This window comes from Rhinoderma darwinii, chromosome 8, assembly GCF_050947455.1.
Source record: "Rhinoderma darwinii isolate aRhiDar2 chromosome 8, aRhiDar2.hap1, whole genome shotgun sequence".
In the NCBI taxonomy this organism is placed as follows: domain Eukaryota; kingdom Metazoa; phylum Chordata; class Amphibia; order Anura; family Rhinodermatidae; genus Rhinoderma; species Rhinoderma darwinii.
The window spans coordinates 122,626,714-122,641,219 of NC_134694.1; the positions used below are offsets into that span (position 1 = coordinate 122,626,714).

General features: G+C 42.0%; 1 protein-coding gene across 4 annotated transcripts in view; it reads right to left on the reverse strand.

Moving 5' to 3' along the window:
- Window positions 1-14,506, reverse strand: part of PCDH11X (protocadherin 11 X-linked) — a 1,026,455-nt gene that overhangs the window by 813,761 nt on the left and 198,188 nt on the right. Inside the window, exons 4-5 of one of the 4 annotated variants that reach the window (XM_075836604.1) lie at window positions 14,201-14,290; window positions 9,926-10,286 (exon numbers count right to left, since the gene is read on the reverse strand). The exons of 2 other annotated variants lie outside the window; for them this stretch is intronic. In XM_075836604.1, the coding sequence (XP_075692719.1) occupies window positions 14,219-14,290 (72 nt within the window). In that variant the 3' untranslated portion in view covers window positions 9,926-10,286; window positions 14,201-14,218. Of the gene's footprint in view, window positions 1-9,925; window positions 10,287-14,200; window positions 14,291-14,506 lie in introns of those variants that run through there. One more of the 4 variants, XM_075836605.1, reaches the window with a different exon arrangement.

Genomic DNA, 14,506 nt, shown 5'->3' on the forward strand with positions numbered 1-14,506 from the left:
TTGATTTCAAGAGGGTATTTGAGGCGGAAAACACCTGAAGATAGGGTATGTCGCTTCTTTTTCCCGCAAGTGTTTTATTCTGCTCGCGGGGAAAAAACGCCTACACCTCTCATTGAAAACATTGGGAGGCAACATCGGCCGTTTAACGAAATTTTTGCTGCAGTTTCCGCTGCAAAAAACGTGTAAAAAAACTCCATGTGAACAGCCTAACTCTACTAATATAGAATAAAAAAGTGAAAAATTATAATATTTTTCCCTTTTTGATTCTAGGACAACTTTCACACTTTTGACAATTAAAGGCTTTGGACACTTTTGCACTTTTTTTGAAATTTATTATTATTTTTATTATTACTGTTTATTTGCTCTCGAATTGTCAAATTAGGCCATTTTCTAAATAATCTTTATTAATAATTTCTGATCTGACAGCACCACACTTTCTTGGAATCACTCAGGCTATAGGTGTAGAGAGAAAGGGGAGCACACACAGGAAAACTGTCCAGGGGGAGGGGAAAATCATACATAGACAGCATTGGAGTCTGTCAGCACAAGAAGGAACAGATCCCTCATAGGCTGTAAGAGGAGAAAGCAGTACAGGGATGAGGCTGTGCTGATACATGAGAGCCAGTTGACGGAGGCAGCAATCTGGACGCACACATCTCACATCCAGCATGTATTACTGGGGAAGGGGGATACATTTACATGAGAAAAGACACCTTGTGAAACTTTAAGCTTTTTTTTTTTTCACTTAACATAAGTATAACCACTAAATAATGTAAAAATCTTTTTTTTCCATGTCAAATGTGTCCATACCCTTTAAACCTACATTATAAAATAAATTAAAAAATCATATTAACTCCCTTACCCATACACCTGGCACATTGTAAAAATGTAGCACTTTACACTCATCTGCACCTTCATGCAACATTGCATTAAAGCGTAACTTTGTGTTAAAAATACATAAAAACATACATGTTTGTGGGTAAATAGACTAAAAATATTAGTGATCCAGATACCGTATAAATTACAGTCCCCAAGTATTCCGATTAGGTGCAGGGGGTGATTAGATATTTAACTGCCCATCTTCTCACCCCTTTAGAAGGGGGAAAAAAGTTCCCGTATTCCTTTGGTTTGTCTGCGCCTCTGCATAGAACCTGCCAAGTACTCAACGTGCAGTCTAACATCTATTCGCAGGTGTAGGAAAATGTGCGTCATGGAGATGAGAGTTATGAGCTGATATCACGTAGAAACAATACTGTAACAATAACCACAGGAAGCAGAAAGCCTTAGCGATGTGCAGGTAGAGGACACATACAAGTGCGGGAGACTAGGGTTATATTTTCAACAAGAAATTTCCTTCCAAGAGGTTGTACACTTTGGACAAATTTTTTTTTGTCTAAAGAGCCCCTCAACACTAAGCTGATCTCAGTGATCAGGAGTAATCTGTGGCAGCAAGTGTACAATATTCCTGCAGCGCCACCACAGGGGAACTAAAGCATTACACAATTCTTATTGAAATCTTGTGATGCACAGACGTGCTGGATCCTCCGGAAGAGAAAAAGACACAAATAAAAAAAAAACTCTGAGGTGTTTAAAAAATTACAATAGGAGTTCCCCTTTAAGTATTTTGTGTACTTGATGAAACACACACATAGGCCTAAACATCGGATTGCTGAGATGTAACTTTTTTGTTTGGGTGTTTTGCTGGTTTGCACCAATAGACTTTTCCTTAGTTCACTGTTCCATTGGCTCAGGCAAATTGAATTATAAATAAATAATTTCCTTCCTGGCACAAAGGTCATTGTGTGATTAAATAATGAAGCAGCGCAACCGTAGACTACAGACCCGGCATCTCAATACACAGAGACATTTGTAATATATAACAAGTCTTAGTTCATTATTGATAGAATTTTACAGTCTTGGAGACTGACGGCGTTTTTTTTGTTTCTATGGAGGGGGTGGGTGCATTTTGTTACAGACGGTGAAAAAAAAATAGATATTGAAATAACCAAAGAACATGAAGTGTCAGCTCTTATGTCTAGTCCAGAAATGACACTTTTCACTCCATAAAGAACGCGTATTTTCATATACCAAACCAATATGTGGGGGTGCTCTACCGTTACTAAGAATTTACCCCAATATTGTGAAGGGGTTAAATACACCAGAGTTTTCCTGTGCACAGAAATATCTTATTTAGCAAATTTATTCATTATAATTAATGGTGAACTAAACGGTATGATATTTTTTCACTGACAACCAAGTTCCCGTTTATGAAGCCATATTTACTGCATAGAAGACAATGGAGGTAACGTGAATCCGTGATAGCAAATTTGTCCGGTGGCGAATCAAATTTTCTTTCCTCTCTATTAATCTATAGGATTTTGAACTGATGGTGATCACACAGGACAGGAGCTTCATATTCAGATGCCATTGGTTTTACTGCTATTACTCTCTATAATAATCACAAGAAATAGTGCGAATCCTCCAGCTAATGTCATAGTTCCAGTAGAATGTAACGTCCAGTAGTGGTGATATTATTTCTGAGTGAAATATAAACTTTTTAATTCGATGGATGGACAATTGTGTGGACTCTTTGTTTATAAAGCAATGCAAAAATGTCATCACACTGATTTTTGCTTTGATCATAACAATTTTCCTTTGTAAAATATTGTGGTATTGCAGTCACGGAGTCCTCGCCATAGGCTAACACTTCCTGTCACCATTCAGTCAGTGCGGTGTACACTGTGGGCGGAGTCAGCAGACATCTCATTATTAGGGGTTGGAGTTACAATGAAAGGTAACGCGACAATTATAAAGCCAGAGGGAGATAATACAGGATCACACCGTTGTCAATAATTGATGAGGACAGCTCCGCTCCTTCTCCCTCCTTCCCCACACGAGGACAGCTCTGCTCCTTCGCCCTCCCCCCCTTCACGAGGACAGATCAGCTCCATCTCCCACCTCCCCATCACGAGGACAGCTCAGTTCCTTTTCCCTCCTCCCCCCTCACGAGGACAGCTCAGGTCCTTCTCCGACTTCCCCCTCACGAGGATAGCTCAGCTCCTTCTCCCTCCTCCCCCTCACGAGGACAGCTCAGCTCCTTCTTCGACTTCCCCCTCACAAGGACAGCTCATCTCCTTCTCCCCCTCACGAGGACAGGTCAGCTCCTTCTCCCTCCTCCTCCTCACGAGCACAGCTCCGCTCCTTCTCCGACCTCCCGGGGACAGCTCCGCTCCTTCTCCCCCTCACAGGGACAGCTCCGCTTCTTCTTCCTCCTCCCCCTCACGAGGAGAGCTTAGCTCTTTCTCCCTCCTCTTCCTCACGGGGCCAGCTTGGCTCCTTCCCCCTCTTCACGAGGACAGCTCAGCTCCTTCTCCGACTTCCCCCTCACGAGGACAGCTCAGCTCCTACTCCCTCCTCCCCCTCACGAGGACAGCTCAGCTCCTTCTTCGACTTCCCCCTCTCAAGGACAGCTCAGCTCCTTCTCCCTCCTCCCCCTCACGAGGATAGGTCAGCTCCTTCTCCCTCCTCCCCCTCACGAGGACAGCTCCGCTCCTTCTTCGACCTCCCGGGGACAGCTCCGCTCCTTCTCCCTCCTACCCCTCATGGGGACAGCTCCGCTTCTTCTCCCTCCTCCCCCTCACGAGGACAGCTCAGCTCCTTCTCCCTCCTCCCAGACCTCTGCATATGTATTCTGTCAGCATGGTCCCATAGAAGAGAGATTTATTCTGAGTTTTCTTATGTCCAGGTGCCTGCTAAAATACATTTAAGCATTGCCTTTTTTATACAATCGGAAAATAAAAGAATCTAGTTAATGTTTTTTAATTAGTAAAAAAATCTCACTGGGGCAGGTGTAAAACTGGGTCATTACAAAACAGTCATCACAAATGTTTTAAATCATTAGGATATAAATGGGGAGTTTAATTAGGTCAAAAATTAGTACGATTGCGGTTGTAGAATAATTGCCGCAAAATAATCATGAAATATGTTTCAATTTAATTGTGTTACCTCAGCACTGCCTTTATTTTACATATCTGACATTGAACCTAAAGTCTTGTTCACATTGCGATTTTTTTTTAATGAATTTTATTATTTAAATATGCAGTTGCGGAATAATGACAACACTTGCAGATGCTTTACTAGATCTGTTAAGTTTTGTTGAGCTATTCCAGGACTATTTCACAGTCATAATTTTTTTAATGCACTGAACTATTTTCACACATTATAAATTTTTCGCCATTTTGCCGTTTTTCACACCATTCAGAATGAAATGTTAATATCTATAAATCATTATGATAATGAGGGTCGCACTGTCATAGGCCCCTTTACACCCGTCTGTTTAGATTTTAAAAAGTGATTTGGAATAAATTGCACCGTTGGGTTGCACTTGCTACTCGGCGGCGTTATATAAAGGTCACATGTACCTAATTCACCAACTCCAAAATCAAGTTTTACAGTCTGTTATTGAACAATGAAATTGACTTATGAAGTTCATGCTGTGTCTTCCCTTCTGCTGCTTACTGCACCATCAAAATGATTATTGTCAATTTCCTGATGCTATCAGGCACTAGGGCGAGCGCCGATTCATCTCCAAAGCTCCATTTCAGCCATAAGTATGGGGATAAATCTTAAGAAAGGCTTTGACTTTGAAATTATAATATTTTTTTCCTTTCAGTAATTCTGTGAGAGCTAGCACGGAGATGTCAACCATTCACCATCTTCTTAGCATAAAGAATATATGTCCTATTGCTAGTTACTCTGCACAATTTTTGTAAATAAAACAATCATTTTTTCAAAAAGGGCAATTATGACCCAATAAATTGAACCCATCTGTGTTTTTGAAATACATTTTAAGTGGATCTGTCAATTCTCCTATCTGAGGACAGTATAAGATAGAGGGGGAGATGCTGAGCTCGGGGATATATGGTTTTCTATGATTTGATTCAGTATTTTCTTGTAAAAAGCTGTTTGAATGCTGCTAGGACAGAGAAAAAAAGCCTGTGAGTCCTGCTGACCCCACCCACACAGAGATTGGGCGGCGTCAGTAGGATACACAGGCTTTTTCTATGAGTTCTGGCAGCATTTAAACAGATTTATATATGAAAATACTGAATCAAATCATAGAAAACTTTATATCCCTAAGCTCAGCGTCTTCCCCTCTATTTAATGCTGCGCTCAGATCAGAGACTTGACAGAGCGGCTTTAAAGTGATTCCCTAGAAATAGCAAATAAAGTTTATGGAACTGCGTATACTACAGGTTCACACACGTGTGTCACAATTTTCTTACCCAAAGAAGTCCTTGAGGACCGTAGATATGGGAACCCCTGCATTTATTTACAGGAAGAAAAGTCCCAGGCAGTGAATACATAGGTCGAATGCTATGAATGGGTTTGTCATCTGTGTTTTAGCACCAAATTCCCAATTAGTTATGGTTCCTGTCTTCTCAATTCACCTTGGAGATCATTGCTCTGTTAGTGTGAAATGTATTGAATTGTGGCTTATTTTACAATCCAAACTATAAAAGCTCTCCCATATAGGAAAATAATAATAAACCTTGTAATACACTGTGCCTTTACATTTTGCACCAGTCCCCCCGCCCCCCCCCCACCATCAGCCTTTACTGGTCCCTCTATAATGAGGTATTTTCCCCAGCACAGTGATAGGACATTAATAATGAATATCTGTGGCCTGATTACAATGAATAAAATGTAACGGTGGCCAGCAGCGATTGGCTGCTGTGGTCAAGCGACGTCATGTCATTATGGACAAATCATTGCACCAATATGTAAACATTGAAGAGATGGGACCGACAGAGACCAGAGGGAAACTGATGCAGAATTCTTAAGGTGAGTATATTAATAAACTTGATTATTTTCCTATTTAGAAAATCTTGAAGGTTTTTTTTAATTGTCTGAAACCCCTTTAAGTGAGATTTTTCTTCTGTCGATGACCAACGTAATGGAACCCAGTACAAGGAACAATTACCAATTTTAACCTTTAGGAACATTATCCATCTTACTTGTGGCGTGAGATCCATTCCCATGTTTGGTACAGAAATGATGTAGAACGGGATCTTCCTAACACTAGTCTGAGCACAAACTAATGGTCTCGCTCAAAAAAAAAGTTCAATGATTCACGGGGTGAAATGTGAATCTCCAGATCTTTATAAGACTTTGCTCAGAGTTGATAGAATCTACAACAGACCAGGGGCGGCAATAGGATCTGCACTCGGACAGAAGTTTGTACAGAGTCTAAATAACATATAAACTGAATATAAAGGTGTATAATTTATATATATATATATACATACATACACACACACACACACACACACACACACACACACACACACAAAGTGTACACACCCTATTAAAATGCCAGGTTTTTGGCATGTTACAAAATCAGTACAAGATGAATCATTTCAGAACTTTTTTCCACCTTTAATGTGGCCCATAATCTGTAATGATTTGTTTTGTTTTTCAATAAAATTGTAGAGGGGAAAAAAATAAATAAAAAACAAAAAGAATGTGGTTGTATAAATCTGCACACCCTTAATCGAATACTTTGTTGAATTACCCTTTGACCTTATGAAGCATTCAGTCTTTTTGGGTAGAAGTCTATCACATGGCACATCTTGACTTGCCAATTGTTGCCCACTCATCTCCTGTGTACAGCGGCTTCAGGTCACCCCACAGATTCTCAATGGGATTCAGGTCTGGGCTCTGGCTGGTCCATTCCAGAACTTTGATCTTCTTCTGGTGAAGCCATTATTTTCTTGACTTGGATTGTTGCTTTGGGTCGTTGTCGTGCTGAAAGGTGAAATTCATCTTCAGCTTTTTAGCAGAGGCTGCAGGTTTTGTGCCAATATTGACTGATATTGTGAACTGTTCATAATTCCCTCCACCTTGACTAAAGCCCCAGTTCCAGCTGCAAAAAAACAGCCCTAAAGCATAATGCTGCCCCCACCATACCCCATAATGCTGCCCCCACCGCGCTCCATAATGCTGCCTCCACCGCGCCCCATAATGCTGCCTCCACCGCGCCCCATAATGCTGCCTCCACCGCGCCCCATAATGCTGCCTCCACCACGCTCCATAATGCTGCCTCCACCACGCCCCATAATGCTGCCTCCACCACGCCCCATAATGCTGCCTCCACCACGCTCCATAATGCTGCCTCCACCACGCTCCATAATGCTGCCTCCACCACGCTCCATAATGCTGTCCCCACCACGCTCCATAATGCTGTCCCCACCGTGCTCCATAATGCTGCCTCCACCGCGCTCCATAATGCTGCCTCCACCGTGCTCCATAATGCTGCCTCCACCACGCCCCATAATGCTGTCCCCACCACGCTCCATAATGCTGTCCCCACCGCGCTCCATAATGCTGCCTCCACCGCGCTCCATAATGCTGCCTCCACCACGCTCCATAATGCTGCCTCCACCACGCTCCATAATGCTGTCCCCACCACGCTCCATAATGTTGCCTCCACAGTGCTCCATAATGCTGCCCCCACCGTCCTCCATAATGCTGCCCCCACCGTCCTCCATAATGCTGCCTGAACCGTGCTCCATAAGGCTGCCTCCACCGTGCTCCATAAGGCTGCCTCCACCGTGCTCCATAAGGCTGCCTCCACCGTGCTCCATAAGGCTGCCTCCACCGTGCTCCATAATGCTGCCCCCACCGTGCTCCATAAGGCTGCCTACACCGCGCTCCATAATGCTGCCCCCACCGTGCTCCATAATGCTGCCCCCACCGTGCTCCATAATGCTGCCCCCACCGTGCTCCATAAGGCTGCCTACACTGCGCTCCATAATGCTGCCTACACCGCGCTCCATAATGCTGCCTACACCGTGCTCCATAATGCTGCCTACACCGCGCTCCATAATGCTGCCTACACCGTGCTCCATAATGCTGCCCCCACCGTGCTCCATAAGGCTGCCTACACTGCGCTCCATAATGCTGCCTACACCGCGCTCCATAATGCTGCCTACACCGCGCTCCATAATGCTGCCTACACCGTGCTTCACTGTGGGGCTGGTGTTCTTTTGGTGATGTGCAGTGTTGGCTTTGCACCAAACATACCTTTTGGAATTATGGCCAAAAAGTTCAACCTCGGTCTCATCAAACCAGAACACGTTTTCCCACATGCTTTCGGCAGACTTGCTGTAGGTCTTTACAAAACATAGCCGGGCTTGAATGTTTTTCATTGTTAGAAAATTATTCATCTTGTACTGATTTTGTAACTGACAAAAACCTGGCATCCTAACAGGGGTGTGCAGACTTATATATATATATATATATATATATAGAGAGAGAGAGAGAGAGAGAGAGAGGAGAGAGAGGAGAGAGAGGAGAGAGAGGAGAGAGAGGAGAGAGAGGAGAGAGAGGAGAGAGAAGAGAGAGAAGAGAGAGAGGAGAGAGAGGAGAGAGAGGAGAGAGAGGAGAGAGAGGAGAGAGAGAGAGAAAAGCAGAGGATTGGAGCAGCACTGTGAACAAATGCCTGACTAGGCTGGTGCAAAGCTTCAAAAATAAAGGTGTGACCTCTCCTTATGTGTTAGTTATCCAAAAAAGAGAACGTGAAGCAGCACTCAAAGTGAATTTATTCATCCAACATGGAACCACAACGTTTCACCTCCTCTATGAAGGCATTTTCATAGAGGAGGTGAAACGTTGTGGTTCCATGTTGGATGAATAAATTCACTTTGAGTGCTGCTTCACGTTCTCTTTTTTGGATATATATATATATATATATATATATATATATATATATATATATATATCTTTGCACCTCGATATTATAGCCAAGAGTCTGTGCAGAACATAATTTGAAAACATTATAGATATTATTTTTGTCAAAATATACCATAGTAAGTAATAAATATTCTACATTAGAGATGCACATGTACAGAGTAGGAAATTAAAGTTTCCATCTACAGATGTAGCCATCTTTATCTTGACTTTTACCGCATTAAATACACAGTGTAAAGAAACTTTAACTTGAATTTTTCTATGGCTTTTGTTGTATATCACACTGCAGCAAATGATGTCAAGATAAAGTTGGCAACATCTGTATATTGTGTAAACAAAATTAATATAAAAGCTATCCCTATGCACCAGTATCACACTAAAGGACATTTGTTCCACGGCCCCTCTGATGGGTCTATGGAGGAAGAGGGCAAAACTTAGTTTAGTCACATCAACCTTACCCATGGGTGACTTGAAACTTCTTCATTGGTACCACAACATTAAAAAACAAATGGAGGAGAAACGGATTGGTTGATCAGTCCACATGCACTGAACCCTCCATTACTGGGGTGACGAGAGTTTACGATGGCAATTAGCCATGGTGGCCTCATTTAGATTGTTGCTATGCGGTCCATTCGTCAGTGCGGTACGAATGACCTTGATGAAGTCATATTTTTACCCAGCCACATTTTGTGTGCTTGTTTACACCCAACATTTCTTCCTTTGTAAGAAAATGTGTTTGTGTGTTGTATCATCACAAAAGTAGGACTTCTAATTAAAAAAATTGCAGTCACTTTATTGAGCAATATATGTTAAGGGGAACACCTTATTCCTTTAAATACTCTTTTGGATTAGAAAAAGAAAGAACATGAAACTCTGAATTTAAACAGAATACAAATCATATCCTCTGCTTGTATAATCTCTCATCAATTGTATATTTCTTTAAGAAAACTATAGGGAATTTCAGCAAATTAGCAATCTGTTAAATTACACACACGGCTATTAAATGTACATTATAGTAAACAGATCTTTAAAAAGTTTGTGTATAAAGAACATTACATTCTTTGTGTTTTTTTACATTGATGCATATGTTTTATTGCTCCCTAATTCAATATTAACAACCAGATTATATAAATAAAAATAAATAAAGAGAAAAAAAGGCAAGAAGCAAAAAAAGATATATATTTGTACAAGCAATATTGGAAAACAATTCACTATTTTATTTATAACCATCCCTCCAAAGTGAGTGATGGGGAAGAGTCCTTTTCATAGTTCTACCTTGGTTTTTGATGACTACAGTATGACACAAAGTTTGTTGTCCTTGAAGGATAGGTACATTGACGACGTCTTGCCCTGGATACCTTTCGTTATGGGTGCTGGATTGGGTTCGTCTCCACATCCAAATTAAAGTCTTCGCCAGAGTCAGTAGAAAGGATTTTTTCTCGTGCTGTTTCCATATTCCACGTTTGCTGGTTAAACCTCATTGTGTACGCAAACGATCTCAGTACATGACCTCAGATGCGGTGACGTTCTCAGAGCTGGCAAATAGAGAAACAGCATGAGAAAAAGTTCTTCCCGAACCATTTCACCAAACACTACATGGTCATTGAGTCAGTTCATCATAATCATTACAAGTTTATTGAGTCACTTTACCAAACACACTACATAAAAACGGAATCAGCAATAGATGGTCGTTAAGTCGTGTCATGAAATCCTACATGGTCGTTGAGTCAGTTCATCATAATCATTAGTCAATTTACTAAAAAAATAGATGGTTGTTGAGTCACTATAGATCACTGAGACAGTTCATCATAATTATTGCTTCACTAAACCCTAGATGGTCATTGATTCATTTCACCTCGTCTCTTCCTAGGTCATTAAGTCATTTTCTCAACCAATACATTGTCACTGAGTCAGTTTCCAAACCCTAAATGATCAGAGTCAATTAAAAAAACACTAGATGGTCATCGACTTGTTTTACCAAATCCTAGGATTTCAACTTGTGGTATGTGCACTTCATGGGGTACATGCCATATCTCTAGGGGGTAATAGCACTATGTTCATAATCTGCTTTTAATGTAGCACAGTGTATGATCATAGCCTTGGGGGTACGTTGTTGTAATTTGTTTGAGTGGGAGGTACTAGAACTATGCTCGCTTTGGGGGTACTTTGATGGAATTTGTTTGAAGGGGTTTTCCCATGCGGGACATTTATCAAATATCTACCGGATATGTCATAAATGTCGAATAGATGCGGGTCCCACCTCTGGGTCCCGCACCTATCTCTAGAATGGGGCCCCCTAAACCCCGTTCTAGCTTTATCTGCTATCACTGTGTCCCAGCCACTTCCTGACTTTATGGTCGGGAGTTACAAAAACAGCCTAGCTCGCTGTGCTAGGCTGTTTGCGTGACTCCCATAGTAGTGAATAGCAGTTATGGAAGCAGCGTAGCATGCGAGGTACGCTGTTCCCGTAAATACCATTCAGTTGTATGGGGCTTACAAAAGAAGAGTAGCTCAGCGAGTTACGCTGTTTTCACTTTCATGGTCGGAAATCAGCCAACACGCAAAGAGGTAGAATGGGGTTTAGGGGCCCGTTCTAGAGATTGGTGCAGGTCCCCGAGGTGGGACCCGCATCTATCTGACATATCCTATGGATATGTCATAAACGTCCCTCATGGGAAAACCCCTTTAAGTAGGGGGTACTTTCTAGGAACATTGAGAAACACTGCTCTAGATGGTCATTGAGTGAGTTGACCGTAGCCATTACTAGCTCATTGGGTCTGTTTACCAAAAGCAAAATGATCTTGGAGTCACTTCATGAAACTCTACATATTCATGGACTCAGGTAACCAGTCATGACTAGCTTAGTCAGTTCACTGAAGACAACACAGTCCAACCTACCAGAATCGTCTCCATAAAGGGTTACTATAAACATGGTCTTTATAGGGTTTCATAAACTTTCATATTTAATTATTTACTTGTACTTTACTAAGCCTCTGTTCACATCTGCACTACAATTTTTAATAGTCTGTTCCGTCAAATGAACAGAATAACAAGAAAAACGTAAGCTCTGGATCTGTCACATGATGGATATCAACGTCGCCCGACTAAACCCATGGACTTTAATGGATTCTGTTTGGGCGACAAAGGCAGATGCATCCGACGCAGATGTGAACAGGGGCTAATCTACTAAACTCATTTATAAGGCCTCATGCACACAGCCGTGCCCATCATCACGGTCCACGATTACGGGCACGGCTGGCCGCTGGCGGCCACGAACAGCCGCCCATATTTTTGGCCCATGCTCCCATACAAAGTATGGGAGCACGGTCCGTAAAAAGCAAAAGCAGGACATGTCCTATCTTTTGCAGAGGCTTTCTACGGCCCGGACACCTTCCCGTATATTTACAGGAAGGTGTCCGTGGTCAATAGAAGTGAATTGGTCTGTAATTGCAGGCCGTAATTACGGTCCACAATTACGGACCGTAATTACGGCCGGCAATTACGGACAAATTCTACGGTCGTGTGCATGGGGTCTAAGACTGGAACATGAGGAGCAATTGTCAATGAAGAATCTGCAAGAAAACGTTCCCCTCAATATTTGTGCATGAATTTAAAGAGGATCTGTCACTAGTTTATTAATTCCCTATCTCCTGACTAATCTAATAAATGCTACGATGCAAAGTTATGAGCATTTTTCCAAATATGCTAATTTGGCCATACTTGCCAAATGGGAGGTGGTTCTTTCTTTTCACTCTGGGCGGTGTAATGTTTTCTGTAATGACGCTGTCCAATCAGCATACAGCTTCTCCCCCTTCCCTGCCCAGCAACACAGCGTGATCATATAGTATACAGTTTCCATTCCCGACTGTGTTTTCAACTGGTGATATCTCTGGTTGTGTCTCAGCTAGAACTGCGATCCTGGTACCCAATTCATGATTAGAATCTCCTCTTTCATATGAACCGCTGTTCTAGGTGGTCCACAGCCCAAGATATGGCTATTTGAAGTGCTCCCCCTTCCCTCCAGCCTCAGTCTCTTACACTGTGTGAAGCAGCTTCATGCGGATTGGACAGCGTCAGAGGCTGGGAGGAGCTCCACCTCAGGAGAATCGCTGGTGTTACCGCCCACTTGTCTAGTATAGCCTCATTTGCATATTTAGAAAAAAAGCTCATAACTTCTAAAATAATAAACTTTTTGGGACACAATTTTCACTAGAATTATCAGTGTGACAGCACCCATTAGATCAGCTAGGAGATTACTAAACTAGTGACAGTGCCCCTTTAAGAACTAGGTGTTATGATTTAGGATCTAAAACCAACTCTAGGTAAGAAGCCTTAAAACCTGGATGTTATAATTGGCCATTGTATAAATATATAACATTTTATTAAAGAACTGATCAGCCCAGACATCAGTAAAGTTACCAGGACACTAAAAGTTGTGTTGTGGCCAATAATGGGCAGCTGGTCACAGATATACAGATGTAGCCGTCTTTATCTTGACTTTTAACACATTAAATACAAAGTGGAAAGAAACTTTAACGTGACTTTTTCAATGGCTTTTGTTGTGTGATATCACGTTGCAGCAAGTTATCAGAGTCAAGATAAAGATGGCTACATCTGTAATCATGCATTTAAATCTGGAAAATACAAGAAATGGAAGACCAATAGTAGCTTGTTTATGGCCATCTATAGAATTATGATCATCTTCCCTACTGGTGGCCCCAATGACTAGAAGTTCATTATCAAGGCAAAAACATTGGAATTTATGGGCAAACTCAATGATCCTTCCACTTGGCTCTGCCGCCATGTACCGGGACCCAGCCATGCATGGTCTCCTTAACATCATAGGATACCTATAAACCACGGCTTACATAAAGTATTCACTGTCTCCACTATCTGTAGAAGTAATTATGTCATTTCTAAGGTCCTGTTCACACTGAGTTTTTTTGCAGGTGGAAAAATCTCCCTCAAAATTCCTTCAGGAATTTTGGGGCAGATTCCGACCTGCCTGCACTCTCTTTGCCGCATTTTTTGCGACTTTTTCGGCCGCGGCCATTAAGAGCCGTGGGCAAAAAATGCAGTAAGAACCGATTTCTCTGCCTCCCATTGATGTCAATGGGAGGCAGAGGCAGAGACGCCTGAAAAAAGGGCATGATACTTTTTCTAACAAGCGTTTTTTCCCGCTTGGAAAAAAGCCTCCACCTCTCATTGAAATCAATGGGAGGCTGTTTGGGACGTTTTTTGGTGCAGTTTCCGCGTCAAAAACTGCACCAAAAAAACTCAGTCTGAACTAGGCTTAAGAGTCTTTGGACTTGAAAGAATTCTTCTTTGGGCACTAGAAAGTCATTGTTACTCCTTCTAGAGTTTTTGCAAAGTTGTAAACTACAGTGGGCATCTAACATTAGTGTCGGAATAAGGAAAGTAAATTATTCTAAGGATATGGAGCACTCACCAAGACAGCAAACAGTGATCAAGACACTGCTGTGGGCTGCCCAACATTAACTGACGCTGCATTGTCAAGTATCCAGTGAAAGCGAAGGGGCTGAAATAAAGGGAAGAGATGAAGGTGAAGTACAGTTCAGAAATAAAAGGCACGTCTACAATTATCAGAATTGACAGCAGAAGACTGATTAATCCAAACACCAATGGCCTCCAACCTGTGGCGCTCCATCTGTGGCAAAACTACAACTCACAACATGCTGGGAGTTGTAGTTTCAGACCACAGCTGTAGAGTCAGGGGTTGGCGACCACTTCCATA